The sequence below is a fragment of the Pistacia vera genome, unplaced genomic scaffold (assembly GCF_008641045.1).
Source record: "Pistacia vera cultivar Batoury unplaced genomic scaffold, PisVer_v2 Contig338, whole genome shotgun sequence".
Lineage (NCBI taxonomy): Eukaryota > Viridiplantae > Streptophyta > Magnoliopsida > Sapindales > Anacardiaceae > Pistacia > Pistacia vera.
The window spans coordinates 624,669-648,003 of record NW_022196155.1 but is presented as its reverse complement, the minus strand read 5'-3'; the positions used below and the strand labels follow the sequence as shown (position 1 = coordinate 648,003).

The window sequence follows — 23,335 nt, the reverse complement described above, 5'->3', positions numbered from 1 at the left end:
GGTTGATCAGTTGCAGCAATATATAAAGCTAATTGTTTCCTATATATATTAGAATTATAACGCCAAGTAGTACCCACATTATCTATTTGAGTTTGATTGGTTTCTCTATTTTCATGTTGAGTAATATGTTTATTAACATGCATTTTTAAAGTACTAGTACCATTACCTGCATCAGCTTTATAAATATTTCCACAATACTTGCATCTTGTTTTCTTCACTTGAACTTCATTTTATGTTTCGTAAAACTTATCAAAACGCACCCAAACATCTGATGTGTGTCTGTTGTCGGTTTTGACAACAGTTGATAAACTCGCTTCTGCTTGAGATGAAGTTGGAAGAGAACGACGATTACGAGGACGACTTTTAGAACCACCGAAAGCTGTAGCAGCATGGGGAGGAAGGGGTCTTATATTATGAGGTGTATCAGATTCTGAGAATGGGCAAGCGGGACTATTTGAATCTACTGCATTTATGTTAGTAAATTCAGGAGGATTAGGATAGTTTCATTCATCATTGAAATTGATGGGATGCATATATCTATCCATTGTAGTTTAAAAAAAAAAAAAATTGGATATAGAAGAAATAAAAATTAAAGAAGGAGAATTAGAATTTGAAAATATGAATTGAAAATTACAAAAACTAATAAAAATTAAATGAGAGCAAATTGACAACAAAGAGAATAATTGAGAGATTTCAAAGAAATTAGAGAAAATGAGATAATTTGGGATGTGAGAAAATATGAGAGTTTAGGCTCTATTTATAGAAAAAAAAAAAGACGAAAAAGACCCTTCCAACTGTTATAAAGTGGCTATATTTCAAGGGTAAAATAGGTGTTTGTAAAAAAAAAAAAAAAAATATATATATATATATATATATAAATTTTTTTTTATCCAACCCGTGGGTTGGCCATTGGGCTTGCAATGGCCAACCTGTCGGGTTGGAGAGTTTTTTTTTTTTTTTTTGTCAAATATAACTCGCCGAGTTGTTGGGTTGACCTATGAAAGCCCGACCCGCCCGATCGAGTATATCCGGGTCGGGTTGAACTCAACTTGCCTTTTAGCCGATCTAGGTTAAACCTGACTTGATGCGAGCCGAGTTAGGATTGACCTACTCAACCCGGTCCATATTTTCCATCTCTTCTAGAGAGTACATAAAAAGAAAGTTCAAGAGAGAGAAACAAGGACTTTTTAAGACAAAAGCAGGAGACCAATGATGACCTTTTTTTTTCCCGGTAAAACCGGCAATTTATACAATACAGAACAGGGGATTAAACCCCTACAATAGCCGATCACTTTGGATAGGCCCAAGGAGAACGGCACCCAAAGGCCACAAAAAAAACACAGATCCAAAGGCCTAAAAAAAAAAAAAAAAAATCAAGGGAACAAAAGCCTAAACAATGACATGTACAAAAGGAACAGCCCAACTAACAAAAAACACAGCTATCCCACAAAAAAACAAAAACAGGCCTAATCCAGAACCAAACAAAATAGCCCATATCAAAATTCACCAGCTACGCCCAAGCAGAGAAGGCCTCCCAGACCTCTCCAACATTCCGTCACTGTCCACAGGAAGTCCCATACAGTCTGCACCAGCAAACAGAAGCAAGGCAGGCAGATAATCTCATACCAAATATTCTTCACCATAAGCATTTCTCACATGATAGGCTCCTTGACAACTTCCCGTATTGCCACACTTTTTGAAGGTAACTGAGCCTATAGTCATAGTGTAATACAACACTTACAACCTAATCTCACAACTTTAATATGATAGTTCACAATTGATTAGTTCGTAATAGGTCTCGCCTACCTAACAATGAATTGACTAATTACAAGTTGTTATGTCGGGTTGAAAGAGAAAGTTTTTAAAATGAGGTTGTGAGTTAATCTTTATTGATAATCATAAAGCAAATAAAAGGACCATAAGAGGCATACTTACAAAAGTGGTCATAGGCATACAGAAGACACTCAACAAGAACCCAAATTTTAGAAATGCAGAATCTAGCTTGGGGACAACGCCAGAAGACATCCTGCCCCTGCCAGCAATCATGAATTGCTACCTTACTCCAGAAGGTATACTGGACGTCTGGATCCAAAGAAAAATATTCTCCCAATTGGACAAATACCTGCAGCACCCACCATAGTCCAAAGGAACAACTTTAGTACTCCTGTTGTAAGCTTTCTGAACCCCTCTCCAACTAATCCCCTTAAAAATGCTGTACTTAGGGAGACTCCCAGGAGGCTTTGTCATGTAGCTACCCAACCAGCCACAAACCCAAATGAGCTTAAAAACAACTCTCATTCATTATAAAAACCACAATTACCAGAAAACCAGCATCATTAGACACGGATTCAGGCATACAGCTTATAGGCAGGTCCCATTCTGCTATCACTTTACGAGCCCTGGCAGTATCTTTGAATCTTAGGGTGTACAACCTAAGCTTCACATCATCAACAATTTGCTTAGCCATAGTGTCCAGACTCCTTCTTTTGCCTTTAAATAATCTAAGATTACGCTATTGCCAAAATCCAAATGTAGTACACAACAGCCCCAAGCCATAACCGACCAACTGTAGTCCAGCTATTTTTTCCTTTAAAGCTGCGAGCACACCACAGAACAATAGAATCCCAGTTATCCCAAGGGGCCCTAAATCTGCCTTTACGCTGAACTGTTTTCCAGAGAGTCTGGGTAAACGGAGGGCTAAAAAACAGATGAGCATGAGAATCTGGAGGCCCATCACAAAAGGCACATTTCAAGTCTACCGAAACCATCCATGTACTCATTCTGTCCTGAGTTAACAATTTGTGCTTTTATGGCCAGCCATAAGATAAAAGAATGCCGAGGAATGCATGTGCCAGTCAAAACAAGGGAGCTCCAAGGGACCAAGTTACAAACTGGTGACAAATCCTGCCAGGCTTGTTTAGAAGTGAAGTTAACCTTGCTGCCTTCGCTAGTTTTCCAGTAGATTGTATCCTGGGTATTGAACATTGGCACGGGAGGGGCATGTCTCACAAAATGAGGGAAAACTCTTGGATTTCCCGAGGCCAAACCCACCGGCGAGAGACAATAATATCACTAACCTTCATCTTGTGGTCTACCCTGGAAGTAAAAAAAGAAGTTGTAGTCAAAGAGAAGGCTAAAGGACCAAGAGGATGCCAGGAGTCATACCATAAGGAGGTAGTTTATCCATTTCCGAGCGTGACTCCGAAATGCTGTCTTACTTAATCCCTTAGCTTGAGAAGTTTTCTCCAGCAGCAGCTCGCATCCCATGGAATTTTCACATTCCAAAAGCTGCAATTCTTGAGACGAAACGTATGAACCTATTTCACCCATAAAGAGTCTATGTGGGAAACTATACTCCAAACCATCAGAGTGCAGTTCCAGAGGGTTAGGGGTCTTATACCCAATCCGCAAGCTGCCTTATGAATAGTGACTTCACTCCACGCCACCTTAACCCGCCCTTTCACGAGGTAATTACCAGCTCAAAGGAAGGCTCTCACCTTTTGTTCCATAGCCTTCGTAATAGCTTTTGGGGAGAACGAAAACCGAAGCCCAGTAAACTTGCATAGAAGTGAGGACGGAAAGAACCAGTTGGAGACATCCTGCATAGGAAAGGCAACGTTTTTTCCAAGCGTTAAGACTTTTGTCGATTTTGTCCAAGAGAGACATACAGTTGGTATAACGGAGTCTGAGGTGACTACAGGAACCCCAAGGTACCTAACTGGCAGCTGGCCATCCTGAAAACCTATTTTCACAGGTTTTTTTACTCTAATCATCTCTGTAGCAGACAGTATAACTTTCTCCTTTCTCTCTCTATGCAAAGGAAGAAAATATTATACACAAACCTTGTGGCCAAATTTCACGTGGTCATAGTATTTACATAAGAATAACAGTCATAGAAAGGTCAAAACTCTTGTTCACATCCTTCCATTCTAGCCATTGACAAACATGTCTATGTCACTAATCCTCAATAAGATCTTCTTGTTTCTTTATTTTCTATTGGTAGTCTTCTATTTTTGATGTTTCAAACGTCTAGATCTTGGTGCGTTCGGTAAAGGATAATATTTATTAACAGTTTATCTAAAATTGTATCAGAAAAAGGCAAAAAACCTGTTTTGCAGCTAGAGCAATTGCATTGAATACAAGAAGCTAATTCAAGTGAATAAAATTTGAAGCAAAAGTTAATATTAGTAAATAATATTGACTCTGATATTGTGCTTTGAACTGGCATCTACTTAGGCCAACACATTTGATTCTTCCCCTATTGCCCCAGCCAAAAATTTGTGAATTTTCCATCTACCTCTATTAAACTGCACCCAGCAGTTTTAATAATGCCCGTATCATTCCATGTATCTCCATCTGTTTGCTTCTTCCCATTGATTGCAGGATGCATATAAGTTAGCAAACATCATAAGCTCCCCGTCGCTCAAGTATTGAGCCCTGGAAGAAATCAGCCTTACTACTTTATCTCCGGTCTAAGATCCTGATGAATCACACAAGCACTAAGCAAGACACCCAAGATGGATTCTGTTGGCTCAAATGGCATAGCTTCAATCAGTTGCATTGCACAGTCAAGAAACCCGGCACGTCCCAGAAGATCAACCATACAACCGTAATGCTCTAACTTAGGTGTAATTCCAAACTCCTTTTCCATACAGCTGAACAGTTCACAACCCTCTTGCACAAGCCCACATGGCTACAAGCACTAAGCAGGCCAATGAAGGTAATATCAAACCTTTATACAACCATCTTTCATTAAGCCAAGAGTTTGAGCGCAGCATGCCCATAACCATGAAGAGCTAGCCCGGAGATCATGGCATTCCAACAGTATATATCCTTAACTTGGGACTTATAGAACACCTCTAAAGCGTGTGTATGCTACCACCTTGGCATACATATCTATTAATGCTGTTGCAACATGGGGGCTGAATGCAAGCCCATTTCTTTAGCATATATATGTATTCTTGCGCCGGTTTCCAGAGATCCGAGATGGGCACATGCAGATAGAACACTAGTCACGGTAAGATAATCAGGTTTGCAGTTTCCAGCTTCCATTTCATCAAACAAAGCAACTACTTCAGAGTAGATTTGGCAATGTAAATACCCGTGATTATCGTGTTCCATGAAATGACATTTTAACTGGCATTTGCTTAAACATTTCACAAGCTTCTCCATTTCTTTAGCATTAGTAAAGCCAATATCATTGAGTTCCATGAAACAACATCTTTAACAGGCATCATACGAATACATTCTTGCAGAATGCATCCTCCCCATCCTTGCGAACCCAGAGATCATGATATTGAAGATGCAAGTCTTTGAAGGCATTGAATCAAACAATTTCATAGCAGAATCCATCTGCCCACAAGAAGCAAACGCACTAACATTGAGTTCCATGCAACAATATCTTTCTCAGGCATCCTATCAAACACTTTATAAGCATCATCAATACATCTAAACTCATACGTTTCCAACAGAGCGTTTGCACAAAGCATGGCCACAAAAACCAGTTTAATAGTTGGCCATGAAGCATAACCAACAGAAGAACTAAAAGACTGCGCATGCTTTCAATAAAACTGGAAAAGAATAGTTATCGGCATGTATTCAAGTTCTTGCATATTTATATAGTCAGAATAGCTTGTTCTGCCACTTCCTTGAGTAATTTATTCTTAATAAGCTTATTCCAGTAACTCAAATCAGATGAGGTTGACTTACAGAATGTGTAGCAGGCTAAGAGAGCATTTCAAAACACAAATCAAGAAGCAAAACAGTTCAGATTATGCGAGATGTACTAAAAATTAAGTATAAAAGCCATCAAAATCCTGAGAGGATAAGGTGATAGTGATATGTGATAGATAACTCAAAGAAGCAAAGACAAAGTTCATTATCCAATTGGGCTCTTCCATAGTGGCCAGGTGAGAGAAACCTCTCTCTCAAAGTGTTTGAAACTTTAAAATTTCTAAATTCAACACTCTGTCGAAACAAAAGAAGTAATACCTATTTATAATACAAACGATCGGATTTCAAATATATTTGAATCCGTTACATTATTACATTACAGAGAAAAGATAAAATTGTTGATAAGTGATAAGCTATCTTGGATACGTGTCTTGAATTATTGAGGACCTGCTCTGAGAATGGCAGACAAACTGATAAGGCTTACTAAAATTTGCTTGTTGTCACGGGAGCTGACAATTGTAAACTTTGGGAAATGATAAGTCTGACAGATGTTTAATGTTGGAAGAGATAAATTTGACAAATAAGTACAAGTCTTGAAGTCTTGATATTTTGCAGAGATGCTTCCTACAGTGTGTAAAGTCAGTTGGAGAAAAATCTTGACAGTGCCGAAACTTTTGAATCTTGAGATTTGAAACATTGCAGAAGCCACGTGAAAGGATTATTGAAGAACATTTATTGCTGCAGGAAGGTGATGCAATCAGTGATAAAAGTCTTATTGAAACTCTTCTTGACAGTGTTGTAGAGAAGAGGAAAAATCTTGAGGATTCGCCGAAAGTGTTGAAAAAAATATTCTGAAGCATAACCTTTATTGAATTCATAATTGATCTGGTTTGGAACAGACAAAATAGTCATCCTCATCTTGATCGTCGGTGATTTGGTGCTGTCCGGTCTGCTTTTTGCGATGTTGAAGATCCAATGGCCATAATAATTTTGTCCATATCTTGAGGGTTTTGACATTGAGCAACTCAGCAAGAAGTCTTGATTTTTGCATCAAAAATGTGGATGTTGTTGAGGCGACATAAAGGGGTGTTGAGAGATCACATCTGCACAGCTGGTGGGACTAATATTTTGGATGGAAAAACTAGGCCACCATTTAATAAGAAATTTTCTTTGTAATTCTCGAAATTTGGAGGAGGAGGAATAGTGATGTGAAACTGCCAACTATTATCCAGCAATTAAAAATTGCTGGAAAAAGCTAGCAAAGAGTCTTCAATGGTGTTGAAAGTTTTTGTAAACAAGTGATATCCTTCCAAACCAAAGTGGAAGATTTTTTCATTTAAACCGAAAAAATTAACCATTGTTGAAACCATTTTGGAAACGTTTTGGACAAGTTTTGTCAAAAATAAAAAATCAGCAGGAGTGTTTGTATGAGTTAAACAGAAAGTATGAAACCAAGCTTTGATAATCTTTATAAGAAAATTCTTGGGGAATGAAGGATTGAGAAAAGGGCGTTTTTCATAAATTCCAGTACGCCAGTCTGCAGGTCTCAAAACCTTTTTAATTTTGCATTTTGAAAAAGTATTCTATTGGGATCATTTTTATCAGGATATGGGTAATCTCTATGAATCAGTATCAAATAAAATAAATTCGTAAAATGTTCTTGTTTTAATAAAATCATCAGGAATAAAATAAAAATCTGGAGGAAATTTTTTGATAAAGTTTTTGCATAGTTTGTCCCCAGAAATTCGGGTTCAATAATGCAAATTGATTGACATAAATCTTCTCAATGTATTGAAAAGTGGGGAGATGTTGACAGGTTTTGATGGAGAAGGTGTATAGGTTGGTGGGTATTGTAAGGCTTGTTGGTAATTCCTTGGTGGAGATGAAGAAACAGATTCTTCATCAAGAAGAGTAAAACGATTTGGTTGGGTGATAATGTTTTCTGTTTATTGGGTTTTGAGGATCTTGATTGTGAAGGTTTTGTTTGTGGGGTAATAGTGTGTGAGGTGGTAGCATCGCATACGATGCTTGATTTTGGATTGTTTTTGGGTTTGATGGGAGTGCCCATCTTTCCTCACTTTCACTCTTTCCTAATAAATCTGTGTCCTGAGAGTTGTGTGATGAGAGAGACTATTAGAAGAAAAACTTTTGATTTTTGCATTCTACGAAATATAATTTTGAAACCTTGAAATCTTAATGCAAAAAGTTGAAAACAAGTTTTTGTATGCAAGCATCCAAAATTTTGTGGTAATCGAGCCATTTTGGTAGGAACAATTTCTAGACTCTTTAATTTGGTAATAGTGTTCATCTTAGAGATTGAAAGTTTTAACTTACTAATATCTTTTATTAATGGTGGATTGACGAATTCAAATGTAACATTTTGTCTTAAAATATTGGTTGTAATTCCTTTATTGGTTACTAAAAGGGTAAATTTGAGTGATAAAATCTGTACTAATATAACGTCTTGATCTAAATCTTTTACTAAAATAAATGTAACTTTTAATACAAAAATTTTGTATACAAAAATGAGCATTAGATAATTATAATTAATGTTTAATTGTTGACATTTGCTCCCTATAATCTCTCTTTTGTTTTTTCATAATATTGGTTGGAATTAATCCTTTCTTATACAGTTTTGATCTGCCTCAGTGTTACAAAGCTTGTGTATAATATCTAATTCAGATTAATATTGATCCTAATGTAAACAGTCATTTTTGAAATTGAATTCTAGAAATTTCATTAATAAAAGCTTCTTCAGTTTCTTTAATCGTAATCTGATTGTGAGTTGATGATTGTCCTACAGTTTCTTTGGAGACTTTTAAACATAATAAATCTGTCTGATTTCAATATTATCATTTTGTAATTCTTTAACTGATTTTTCAGAATATTGATTTCTTTTATAAATCACTTAAAGTACTTGTGTGGGTTGTCAAATCTTTTAATATGTCTTTAAGTTATAAGAATCTACATCTTTTGTTTTCCTTCTGATAAAATTAATTCTTTAAGTTTTAATAAATATTCTCTTTTTAGTCTTCATCCTGAATTTTGTCAATAATATCTAATAAAATTCTTTTGATTTGGTGATAACATTTATTGACTTAGGTTAGATGTTGATATCATATTTATGTGTTTCATTGCACAGTAGCATGGCCCCATGCCAATCACAATCATCAGAGTCTTGTGCCGACTCACTATTGATTCAGAAGAATTTTCTTGAATTTGATAAATCATATCTCATTACTGTATGTAACAGATTCTTCTTCATAGTCTTGTTTGAATAATTTAATAATTGTTGTTTTAATTCTGAATCTATTTCAATTTTTTGATTTGATTTTTCATAGGACACTTGGTTGCGTAATGACCTTGTTGTTTGCATTTCTAACATGTGATAGGTTTTTTGGATATTTTTTGTTAGAGGATTTCTCTTTTTATAAGGTTATCATAAATTTTGTTCGTATTTATAATCTCTTTAGTAATAAGGTTTTCATATTGTTTTGTGTTTTTATCTTTTTTGTACTTAATGGAGGGAGGTAATATTTTTATAAACCATATGACTACAAAATCCACTTAATTCTGTTTTCTTATGTTTTAATTCATTTTTTAATTTAGCTTTAATTTTAAATCAGTGCAATTATTAAAGCTTCGTTATAATAAAAACTAATTAAATCTCCATATCTTAAGTCTTCATAAGGATTATTTCCATCTATTTTTGTATAATTCATTCTTGACAGTTTGAATAAATAATCTAGGTAGACCATCTAGGAACCTTTCTTTCCAATAGGGTTTCCTACAGTCTGTTCTTGTGAATACTTTTTGTAAAAACATATCCTTATACCATCAAAAATCTGCCATGGTTGGACATCTTAAGTTTGATAATATTTTGTGATTTTTTCTGAAAGCTTGTTGGGTCTCTACAAAGTTTTTGGTTATTGCATAAATTAATGTGGCTACAGCGTCTCCTCTTCTGTTATACTCACTTGACTGTTCCTTCTATTTTGACTTTCTTAGTCTTTTTGTTGGTGTAATATGTGATATTTATGGGTTCGGGTAAATCATTATCCCACCAAATTTTAACATTCCCGTAAATCCTGAGACTAAATTTGCTATTTGATGATCAGTGTTGTCATGTGATTTATGAGCTAATGCTGCCATAGTATTTCTTGTAAAATATTTAATATTTGATGTTAACTAGTCGTCTATATTCATTCATCTATTCCTATTCCAGTGTAGAAGATCTTGCTAGTTGTGCTATATCTTCAAATGATATCTGGCAAAGAAGGTCTTGGGTAATAGTTTCGAGTTTTAGGATATTTCATATTATTTCTCATTTATTAAAGATAAGTTTTGAAAATTTTGGTTTATTCTTCTATTGGGTCGGATTCTGTAAGGACATTAATGTTTGATTTAGGGATGATAATTCACTAAGTTTTTACTAATTTTCTAAAATAGTATTGTGATTATTGAATTTAATAATTTCCTCTTTTGGAATGTCAGGGTTCAAAAATGGTTTAAATATTTTTGTGAATAAAGGAGTGTTGAGTTGATGTTAAAGTTGATGTTGAATTTCCTAAAGGTGTGGAATTTCCTAATTTTTTACTATCTCCTTCCCGGGGGTTTTGAAATTTTTGTAATTATGTGGGTAGTATTATTATTCTATTCTATTCATTTGTGACTAATGGTGTGGAGAATTTGATTAGAGTAATTGTTTTGATGTTGAATATTTTTAATGTCTCTTAAAGTTGGTTGCTTTGATCATATCAATTCTATAATTTCTTAAATGGTGATGCTATTATTTCTGCTTGTTGATGTTCTATTTTATTTCTTCTAAAGGTGGATGGACAGATGTAATAGTTTATTTGTTGTTGTTTGCCAATTTTTTGTCGCATTAGTGGTAGCAAAAATAGTTTCTTTTCACTTAAATCTTGATAACATTTTCTATTTTCTAACCAATTAAAGAAATAATATTTTGTTTTATTTTTCTTGCGTATTGTACCATTCAGATCTAAGGGTATTTTGTTCTTCGGGATTAAATTTTGTAAAGAATAATTGTCTTTTTTCTTTATAAATTTTGTAGGAATTTTGTTTTAATAAGCTTTGTTAATTTCAAAGGGTTTTGATTGTGTTGATTGACTTAGGTTCCTAAACTTTTGATGTGTTGGTGAACTAGGTGGACTTGATGCGTTTTCATATGCAGGTTTTGGTACAGGAGGGAATAATTTACTCCTACTAATTTACTTGTTGAAGTTGTTAACGAAGGGCAGGTGTTGTAATTTCTTCAATCCTAGGGTTGTGATGATTTTTGTTAGTAATTATGGGTTGATTTGTTCTAAGGATGTTCTCTAAATTTTAATCTTATGTACCATCTGGTTTTGTATTATTGTTGTATTCAGAATCATTTTGATCATGTAAAGATTTTGGATGACATAATTTTTCTAATTTCCAATTGTTTGTTTAATAACTATCCTAAGCTAATCTTTTTGGTGTAAAAGTTTTATGTTTTGTTTTATCGGTTTCCATTATAACTGTGTGTCCTGGTGGGACCTAATGGCTGGACTTATTGTGGTATTCATAACTTTGTAATAAATTATTATATAATGCTACTGGTTGGGCTTTATCTTGATAAGTAAGATTAGAAGCTTTAAATTAATAGTTAATGAAGATAGTATGTGGGATCATGTAAACCTACTATAAAATTTGGGTAACAATCAAAATAAACGGGACCACTTTCTAAATTAGAATTAATAAATGCTAATAAAGAGTTATTGAAGTTTAAATTTCTTGCGTCTCTTAATATTATAATATTGGGTTTTGTCCTAATCTAAATAATGGTTTTACTGCTACTTGTACTAATCTTATGTGTAAAAATTTATAGTTGTTTTGTCTATGTATGTGTATTGCTCTTCAGAAAGAAGTTGAATTTCTTCAAACTTTTCTTCGGTTATCATTATTGTGTCTTCTGTTGTTTTATAGAGTAATCTGACATAAATTCAAAACTACATATTTGAAATTGTGTCTTTTTTAAACTGGTGGTATATTCAGTTTTGTAAGTGTTGATCTATTTTTGCCATATTAATTTCTTGAGTGTTAATAGATTTCATAATTCTTGATTATATTAGTGTTTGTTGTTGATTATTAATTCTAATAGCGTTACTGCTACTACTATCTCGCTTATTGCTACTTCCTAATCTCCTTAAGAAATTAGACATTCTAAAATAATTCTAACCTAAAAGTTCAGTTTTTTTCCTAGATCATGGGACCACCAAGGTACGGACCACCTCCGGACCACTAACACGGTGACCAACGGTTAACAGGCTGACCAACGCACCCTCCAGGCTGACCAAGCGTAACCTAGAATCAAATTCTAGAGTTCTCCTAGATTAAAACTTTCTAGATTAATCTAACTTAATTCAATCAAGCTGTGAACAGTGCACGGTATGAACAATAATCCTAGGTTTTGAGACCTACAGACTGGCGTACTGGAATTTTGAAAACGCCCATTTTCTCAATCCTTCATTCCCCAGAATTCTTTAAAAGATTATCAAAAGCTTGGTTTCATACTTTCTGTTATACTACAACACATCAAAACAATTACTCTAATCAAATTCCGCAACCATTAGTCAACAAATGAATAGATAGAAAACAATACTACCCACATAATTACAAAATTTCAAAAAACCTCGGAAGGAGATAATAGAAAATTCAACAAATTCACCAACTTAGGAAATTCAACATCAACTTCAACACCCTTTTATTCACAAAAATATGTTAAATCATTTTTTGAAACCTTTGACATTCCAAGAGAAGAAATTATTAAATTCAATAATCACAATACTATTTTAGAAAATATTAGTAAAAAACTTAGTAAATTATCATCCTCTAAATCAAAATTAATGTCCTTACAGAATCCGACCAATAGAAGATTAAACCAAATTTTCAAAACTTATCTATTAATAAAATGAGAAATATATGAAATATCCTAAAACTCGAAACTATTACCCAAGACCTTCTTTGCAGATATGCAATTTGAAGATATAGCACAAATGCAAGATCTTCCTACACTGGAACAGGAATAGATGAATGGAATATAGACGGATTAGTTGAACACAAATATAAATATTTATAAGAAATGACTGTGGACGCATTAGCTCATAAATCACATGACAAACACTGATCATCAAATAGCAAAAATATAGTCTCAGGATTTACGGAATGTTAAAAAGTTGGTGGGATAATGTTTACCCGAATCCATAAATATCACATATTACACGCAACAAAATAGAATAAGAAAGTCAATAAAAGGAACTAGTCAAGTAGAGTATGAACAAGAAGAAGGAGACGCTGTAGCCAACATTAATTTATGCAATAACCAAAAACTTTGTAGGAGACCCAACAGCTTTCAGAAAATCACAAGGATATTATCAAACTTAAGATGTTCAACCATGGCTGATTTTTGATGGTATAAGGATATGTTTTACAAAAAGTATTCACAAGAACAGACTGTAGGAAACCCTATTGGAAAGAAAGGTTCCTAGATGGTCACCTAGATTATTTAGTCAAACTGTCAAGAGAATTATACAAAAAATATGATGGAAAATAACCTTATGAGACTTAAGATATGGAGATTTATTAGTTTTATTAATAACGAAGCTTAATAATTTGCACTGATTTAAAATTAAAAGCTAAATTAAAAAATGAATTAAAACATAAGAAAACAGAATTAAGTGGATTTTGTAGTCAATATGGTTATGAAAAAATATTACCTCCCTCCATTAAGTACAAAAAAGATAAAAAAACAAAAACAATATAGAAAACTTATTACTAAAGAGATTATAAATACGAACAAAATTCTTATGATAAACCTTATAAAAAGAGAAAAATCCTCTAACAAGAAAATATCCAAAAAACCTACACATGTTGGAAATGCAAACAACAAGTCATTACGCAACCAAGTGTCCTATGAAAAATCAAATCAAAAAATTAGAAATAGATTCAGAATTAAAACAACAATTATTAAAAAAATATTCAAACAGACTATGAAGAGAATCTAGTTACAATACAATGAGACATATAAATATGATTATCAAATTCAGAAAATTCTTGAATCAATAAGTGAGTCGGCACAAGACTCTGATGATTGTGATTGCATGGGGCCATGCTACTGTGCAATGAAATCAATAAATTGATATCAACATCTAGACCTAAGTCAATAAATGTTATCACCAAATCAAAAGATTTTTATTAGATTATTGACAAAATTCAGGATGAAGACATAAAAAGAGAACATTATTAAAACTTAAGAATTAATTTCAGAAGGAAAACAAAAAAGATGTAGATTCTTATAACTTAAAAGACATATTAAAAAGATTTGACAAACCCACACAAGTTACTTTAAGTGATTTACAAGAAGAAATCAATATTCTGAAAAATCAAGTTAAAGAATTACAAAATGAATATTGAAATCAAGACAGATTTATTATGTTAAAAGTCTCCAAAGAAACTGTAGGACAATCATCAACCTCAAAATCAAGATTACAGATTAAGAAACTGAAGAAGCATTTATTAATGAAATTTCTAGATTCAATTTCAAAAAGAACATGTTTACATTAGGATCAATATTAATCATGAATTAGATATTATTACACACGTTTAGTAGACACTGGAGCAGATCAAAACTGTATAAGAGAAGGATTAATTCAACCAAATATTTGAAAAAACAAAAGAGAGATTTATGGAGCAAATGGTAACAATTAAACATAATTATAAATTATCTAATGCTCATGTTTGTATACAAAATTTTGTATTAAAAGTACATTATTTTAGTAAAAGATTTAGATCAAGACGTTATATTTGTACAGATTTTATCACTCAAATTTACCCTTTTAGTGTAACCAATAAAGAATACAACCAATATTTTAAGACAAAATATTACATTGAATTCGTCAATCCACCATTAATAAAAGATATAGTAAGTTAAAAACATTTCAATATCTAAGATGAACAATATACCAAATTAAAGAGTCTAGAAATTGTTCCTACCAAAGAATGGCTCGATTACCAAAATTTTGGAAGCTTGCATTACAAAACTTGTTTTCAACTTTTGCATTAAGATTTCAAAGGTTTCAAAATTATATTTTCGATAGAATGCAAAAATCAAAAAGTTTTTTTCTAATAGTCTCTCTCATCACAACAACTCTCAGGACACAGATTTATTAGGAAAGAGTGAAAGTGAGGAAAAGATGGGCACCCATCAAACCCAAAAACAATCCAAAATCAAAAGCATCGTATGCGATGCTACCACCTCAACAAACTATTACCCCACAAACAAAACCTCACAATCAAGATCCTCAAAACCCAATAAACAGAAAAACATTATCACCCAACCAAATGGTTTACTCTTCTGATGAAGAATCTGTTTCTTCATCTCCACAAGGAATTACCAACAAGCCCTTACAATACCACCAACCTATACACCTTCTCCACAAAACCTGTCAACATCAATCCCACTTTTCAAATTGAGAAAGATTTATGTCAATCAATTTGCATTATTGAACCCGAATTCGGGGACAAACATGCAAGAAACTTTATCAAAAATTTCCTCCAGATTTTTATTTTATTCCTGATGATTTATTAAAAACAAGAACATTTTACGAATTATTTTAGTTGATACGATTCAATAGAGATTACCCATATATCCTGATAAAAATGATCCATAGAATAGCTTTTCAAAATGCAAAATTAAAAAGGTTTGAGACCTGCAGACTGGCGTACTGGAATTTATGAAAAACGCCCATTTTCAATCCTTCATTCCCCAAGAATTTTCTTATAAAGATTATCAAAAGCTTGGTTTCATACTTCTGTTTAACTAACAACACACTCCTGGTTTTTATTTTTGACAAAACTTGTCCAAAAACGTTTCCAAAATGGTTTCAACAATGGTTAATTTTTCGGTTTAAATGAAAAAATCTTCCACCTTGGTCTTGGAAGGATATCACTTGTTTACAAATAATTTCAACAACAGTGAAGACCCTTTGCTAGCTTTTTCTAGCAATTTCTTAATTGCCTAGATAATGAGTTGGCAATTTCACATCACTCCTCTCCTCCAAAATTTCGAGAATTACAAAGAAAATTTCTTATTAAATGGTGGCCTAGTTTTTCCATCCAAAATATTAGTCCACCAGCTGTGCAGATATGGATCTCTCAACACTCGCAGTTATGTCAGCCTCAAAAACAACAACATTTTTTACACAAAATCAAGACTTCTTGCTGAGTTGGCTCAATGTCAAAACCCTCAAGATTTGGACAAAATTATTATGGCCATTGGATTCAACATCTCAAAAAGCAAACGGACAGCACCAAATCATCGAGCGATCAAGATGAGGATGACTATTTTGTCATGTTCCAAAACCAGATCAATTATGACTTCAATAAAGGTTGATGAATCAGCATCATTTTTTAACACTTTCGGCGGATCTTCAAGAATTTTCTTGGTTCTCTACAACACATTTCAAGAAAGAGTTACTCAGTTTCAACAAGACTTTTATCAATGCTTGCATCACTTCCTGCAGCAATAAATGTTCTTCAAGATAATCCTTTCACGTGGCTTCTGCAATAGTTTCAAATCTCAAGATTAAAAGTTTCGGCACTGTCAAGATTTTCTCCAACTGACTTTATCACTTGTAGGAAGCATCTCTGCAAAATATCAAGACTTCAAGACTTGTACTTATTTGTCAAATTATCTCTTCCAACATAAAGACATCCGTCAGATTATCTTTCCCAAAGTTTACAATTGTCAAGCTCCCCTGACAACAAGCAGATTTTTAATAACCTTATCAATTGTCTGCCATTCTCAGAGCAGGTCCTCAATAATTCAAGACACGTATCCAAGACAGCTCATCACTTATCAACAATTTATCTTTTCTCTGTAATGTAATAAGTAACGGATTCAAATACATTTGAAATCCGATCTATAAATTTCATGAACTAACAATTTGATTTTTGCTTGAAATAATTTCATTTTTGTGCTGAAACAACTAATCCATTTCTTTTAATAATTTCTTCAAATATTTTTAAATGTTTTAAATGTTGATCTATTGATTTTGAATAAACAAGAATCGTCAAATTACTATTGTAAAGTGATATAGGGATAAATATCATTATAATGTTTTGAAAATCTGATGGTGCATTTTTTAATCGAAAGGCATAAAGTTCCATTCAATATGACCAAAAGGAACATTAAATGTTGTTTTGTATCTATTAATTCATCTATTTGGACTTGCCAAAATCCTGACTTCATATCAAATTTTGAAAATATGTTGCATTATATAGTCTATTAATTAAATTTTTGTTGGGAATGGGTATCTAATCCATTGTAATACTTTGATTAATGGTTTATATGATGACTAATCTTGAACTCCTCGTTCTTTTCTGCTGCATTATTGACATAGAAGGCAGAACAACTCCATGGAGATTTACTTGGTCTAATTAATTTTTTATCTTGTAAATCTTTGATTTCTTATGACAGTGTTCGAGTAAACCAATTGATGGACAAAAGAATTCGCAAATAATTTCCTGATGAATTAAGAGATAAAACACAATTACAAATATTTTTAGGATGTCTTAATTATATAGCAGAGTTTTTCCAAGACCTTAGAAAATTATGTGAACCGTTATACCAAAGACTTAGAAAAAACTCCCCTGCATGGTCCGAATCCCATACCCAAATAGTTAAAGAAATCAAATCCAAAATTAAATTCTTCCTTGTCTTAGTATATTGGATCCATCAGCTTATCCTATTATAGAAACTGATGCCTCTGATATAGGTTAGGTGGAATATTAAAACAAAAATTAGATATAAAGAAACTAGTTAGGTTCCATTCTGGAGTCTGGCTCGATGCTCAAAAAAATATTCAACCATCAAAAAAAGAAGTTTTATCAATGTTTTATGCATTACAAATTTCAAGATGATTGATATAAAAGATTTTTGATCCGAACAGATTCTTCTGCATCCAAATTTATTTTTGAAAAAGATGTAAAAAATTTAGTTTCAAAACAAATTTCGCCAGATGGCAAGCAATACTGTCTTGTTTTGACTTTGAAATTGAACACATCAAAGGACACAATAATTTTACCTGATTTTCTTCCGTGAATTCTTACAGGGAAAGAAAAAGTTGAGTGATAAAGAGAGTGAGTGACAGAAAGTAATTGAGTGAAAGATGGGCACTCCCATCAAAGTCATAATTCTCAAAGAGAAAAACCCTTAAACAATTTCAAAAATCAAAAAATGTTTTTACTATGTCCAAAATCGTCATCTTTCTCAAAAGAAAAACAATCACAGAAAATCAAAAAGATATTTTTCAAATGATATTTGGCAAAGAATTCTTCATGATTCCCATATTAATGATTTTTTAGCATTATCTAAAATATTAAAAATCCAACACCAATTCAATTAGCCGAAGCCTTATCCTTTTCTTCAAAAGCAATTAACAAAATTATTCTTGAAAACGAAATTCGTACCAAAAAAGTCGTCATGAAATATAAGGATAAACATCCACAAGAACCATTTAGTAATTGGGCTTCTTCTCTTTTAATAAACCCTCATCATCAACATCAGAAAAACAATAATTGTATTCAACAATTAGTCAAGTGAAGAGGCAGCTGAATTAGTCGAGGCCGATGATTACGAAGGAGAAAATGATTTATTAAGTTCTCAAGTTCGAGACAATTCTCAACACTCTGAAGACAGTGATTCAGATATTTCTTTCGGGCAATTCTCAAAAGTCTCAATTGAGGATCTCAATTTGAAGATGATTAAGAGGCAGTGACTCTAGCATCATTTTTTAACACTTTGGCGGATCTTCAAGAATTTTCTTGGTTCTCTACAACACATTTCAAGAAAGAGTTACTTCAGTTTCAACAAAGACTTTTATCACATGCTTGCATCACTTCCTGCAGCAATAAATGTTCTTCAAGATAATCCTTTCACGTGGCTTCTGCAATAGTTTCAAATCTCAAGATTCAAAAGTTTCGGCACTGTCAAGATTTTTCTCAACTAACTTTATCACTTGTAGGAAGCATCTCTGCAAAATATCAAGACTTCAAGACTTGTAACTTATGTCAAATTTATTCTTCCAACATTAAAGACATCCGTCAGACTTATCCTTTCCCAAAGTTTACAATTGTCAAGCTCCCCTGACAACAAGCAAGATTTTTAATAAGCCTTATTAGTTGTCTGCCATTCTCAGAGAGGTCTCAATAATTCAAGATACGTATCCAAGATAGCTCATCACTTATCAACAATTTTATCTTTTCTCTTAATGTAATAATGTAACGGATTCAAATACATTTGAAATCCGATCGTTTTCCTCTCCTCTCTCTCAAAGTGTTTGAAAATTTTAAAACTTCTAAATTCAACACTCTGCCAAAACAAAAAGTAAACAATATTTATATACAAACGATAAGAGTACGTTCCTCTCTCTACGTAAAGGAAGAAAATTTAGTCGAGTTCATGATTGAATTTAGAAAATAAAGTAACTGAATTTGACGTCCAACCATTCAAAAATGAAATAAAATAACAATATAATATTAAAATATTACTAAAAATCCAATATTTACCATTATACGGTTTACACCCTAGTAAAATAAGTTAAATCACCGAAATTATTCTTGCCATCCTGAAATTAGAAAATAAAAACATTCTTCTTTACCATGTTTCAAAGTATTAGGTAATGAAAAACATGTCTTTTTATGAAAAAGTCAGTTCTGCTGGAAACGAGGACACATGTTATGAACGGGAGGCGCCATCGCAGAGGATCAACTCCAAAGACTTACCAATTCTAAACCACCTGTGAAGTCCTTCCTGTCATTTCATCAAAGACTGTTTCACCACTTCCACCAAACAATGAGTTATATGAGTCCCTACAAATGCCGAGAGTGAGAAAAAAGTCATCGTATTTAAGACGTGTATTAACAAACTGGTGTACATTTTCTATTCAAAGATGTCTGTTTCAGGACAGTTCATAGGTTAAAAGTTACCACCTGTATAAATGCTCTATTTTGCTGTTAAGGCAAAAATATTATATTTCTAGTTTGTGTCACAAATTGGAGCTAGCATTTCACTTTTTAATGCAACAAGAGATAAAAGATGAGACAACTAAATTTGGGATATCTCTTTGATCTTACCTAAAAAAATGGATGAAGAAGATAAGCAATGAAAAAAAATATTATACACAAGCCTTGTGGCCAAATTTCACCTGGTCATAGTATTTACATAAGAAAAACAGTCATAGAAAGGTCAAAACTCTTGTTCACATCCTTCCATTCTAGCCATTGACAAACGTGTCTATATCACTAATCCTCAATAATATCTTCTTGTTTCTTTATTTTCTATTGGTAGTCTTCTATTTTTGATGTTTCAAACGTCTAAGAGAATTAATTACTTAATTAGAATATAAGATATGCATATGTACTGTTGAGAGTTGAAAATTCCCATTTGAAGATGGGACAAGATAATGCCTATCATCCTCCCATTCAATATTAATTACAAAAGTGGAACTAGTCAAGGTTGCCAGTACAATTTCTGTCGGCCGAAGTTGTGTATATACACAAGAAAATGCAGACAAACTCTACAAATTTGTCTTCATTCTTTGACCCTGTTCCAGTAACCTGACCATAGTCTTATTTCGCAGCATTATAGATTTTTACAGTATCAATTTATAATGAAAAAGAAAATATTTTTAATGAATATTAAAGAGCCAACTTAAAAGAAAGTTTGGCTGGCACGCACATAAAGCGTGCGATATATTAAACAATAAGAAAAACTTGATGTCCAGAGAGTGAAAGTATTTAATCAACAGTTTTTGTTTTCTTCTGTGCTGGAGACTTGCTAAACAATGAAGAGTGAAAAAGTAGCAGGTACAACAATAATATCAACTCACCTGAGCATCCTTTGGCAGCCTTCAAAGAAACGTTAATAGCTTAAAGATTTAACATTTGTTTATTAGTTACAATTATATATATAATGGGTAAGTTAGGGTTTAAACTTTTACTTGCAGCCACTACTGTTTGTTTAGTAATAATATAATGAAAAGGGATATAATAAACTAGTTCATTCCTTTGAAGGGCATCACAGGATACACCTAGTTTTCATTGTTATTTAAGGTTATGTCTCTCTTGCTTTCTCTACGTGGGCATATGATTTCAGATGGGATAAAAACAAATCCATGTACACTGAATGCAAATCTGCAAATGCAATATTATATTAGCAGGGAGTATATAAAGTTATATGAAATCTTTGAACTATTATGCAAAGTTAATTAAAAAAGAAGAAAGAGAAAGTTGTACCAAATCTGTGGGCTGATTGCTTAAGTAAATTGACCTGTTTCCTGATACATCATGATCATCAACCGTCAAATGTGAAACACGTACTGTATTATTGGCGACTTGGTGTGGCCATGTGAGCAAGGATCCATTTTTTAGACGATTGATCTAACATCTGAAGAGAAAATCAACACTACAGATTTGTTGTACCAAGTCCAAAACTTTCCAGTCCTTTAAAACCATTTGGTAAAACGAAGATTAGACACTTTGACAAAGAGATTTTGGACACCAATCCAATCAAATTTGGAAGCTTGATGTTGAAAATATTGTCACGAGATTGGGAAGATGGGTTCACCAACAGTTCACCAGCAGTAACTGCTACTTATTTTTCAAGATTTGCAATGGAATGGTCGTTATCAAATCTTAAAACATCCAGCTATGCATTAATTGTGATGGTGACCTACATATTATCACATTATCTATTTGGTGGCCAATGAAATACTCTCTAAAAGCTCTTGGCGTGTTCGTGTAAAGGATAATATTTATTAACAGTTTATCTAAAATTGTATCAGAAAATGTAAAGAAAAAGGCAAACCTGTTTGCAGCTAGAGCAATTTGCATCTGAATACAAGAAGCTAATTCAATTGAATAAAATTTGAAGCAAAAGTTAATATTAAAGTAAATAATATTGACTCTGATATTGTGCTTTGAACTGGCATCTACTTAGACCAACACATTTGATTCTTCCCCTATCGCCCCAGCCAAAAATTTGTGATATTTTCCATCTACCTCTATTAAACTGCACCCAGCAGTTTTAATAATGCCCGTATCATTCATCATGTATCTCCATCTGTTTGCTTCTTCCCATTGATTGCAGGATGCATATAAGTTAGCAAACATCATAAGTTCCCCGTCGCTCAAGTATTGAGCCTTGGAAGAAATCAGCCTTACTACTTTATCTCCGGTCTCAAGATCCTGATGAATCACACAAGCACTAAGCAAAGCACCCAAGATGGATTCTGTTGGCTCAAATGGCATAGCTTCAATCAGTTGCATTGCACAGTCAAGAAACCCGGCACGTCCCAGAAGATCAACCATACAACCGTAATGCTCTAACTTAGGTGTAATTCCAAACTCCTTTTCCATACAGCTGAACAGTTCACAACCCTCTTGCACCAAGCCCACATGGCTACAAGCACTAAGCAGGCCAATGAAGGTAATATCATCAACCTTTATACAACCATCTTTCATTAAGCCAAAGAGTTTGAGCGCAGCATGCCCATAACCATGAAGAGCTAGCCCGGAGATTATGGCATTCCAACAGTATATATCCTTAACTTGGGACTTATAGAACACCTCTAAAGCGTGTTGTATGCTACCACACTTGGCATACATATCTATTAATGCTGTTGCAACATGGGGGCTGAATGCAAGCCCATTTTCTTTAGCATATATATGTATTCTTGCGCCGGTTTCCAGAGATCCGAGATGGGCACATGCAGATAGAACACTAGTCACGGTAAGATAATCAGGTTTGCAGTTTCCAGCTTCCATTTCATCAAACAAAGCAACTACTTCAGAGTAGATTTGGCAATGTAAATACCCAGTGATTATCGTGTTCCACGAAATGACATTTTTAACTGGCATTTGCTTAAACATTTCACAAGCTTCTTCCATTTCTTTAGCATTAGTAAAAGCCAATATCATTGAGTTCCATGAAACAACATCTTTAACAGGCATCATATCGAATACATTTCTTGCAGAATGCATCCTCCCCATCCTTGCGAACCCAGAGATCATGATATTGAAAGATGCAAGATCCTTTGAAGGCATGAATCAAACAATTTCATAGCAGAATCCATCTGCCCACAAGAAGCAAACGCACTTAACATTGAGTTCCATGTAACAGTATCTTTCTCAGGCATCCTATAAAACACTTTATAAGCATCATCAATACATCTTAAACTCCCATACGTTTCCAACAGAGCTGTTTGCACAAAGACATGGCCACAAAAACCAGCTTTAATAGTTTGGCCATGAAGCATTAACCCAACAGAAGAACTACAAAGACTGCTGCATGCTTTCAATAAAACTGGAAAAGAATAGTTATCGGCATGTATTCCAAGTTCTTGCATATTTATATATGTCAGAATAGCTTGTTCTGCACTTCCTTTGAGTAATTTATTCTTAATAAGCTTATTCCAGTAACTCAAATCAGATGAGGTTGACTTACAGAATGTGTAGCAGGCTAAGAGAGACATTTCAAAACACAAATCAATGAAGCAAAACAGTTCAGATTATGCGAGATGTAAACTAAAAATTACAGTATAAAAGCCATCAAATATCC

General features: G+C 33.4%; 1 protein-coding gene and 1 pseudogene across 1 annotated transcript; both read right to left on the bottom strand.

Moving 5' to 3' along the window:
- Positions 1–1,367: 1,367 nt before the first annotated feature.
- On the bottom strand, positions 1,368–23,272 carry LOC116138015 (pentatricopeptide repeat-containing protein At3g29230-like). Its single transcript, XM_031423711.1, is given in 3 exon segments — positions 1,368–3,810; positions 21,584–22,823; positions 22,826–23,272. Coding segments are annotated over 2 exon segments (1,536 nt in total). The 5' UTR covers positions 23,250–23,272; the 3' UTR covers positions 1,368–3,810; positions 21,584–21,711.
- LOC116138162 lies at positions 4,259–5,595 on the bottom strand (annotated as a pseudogene).
- Positions 23,273–23,335: the final 63 nt, after the last annotated feature.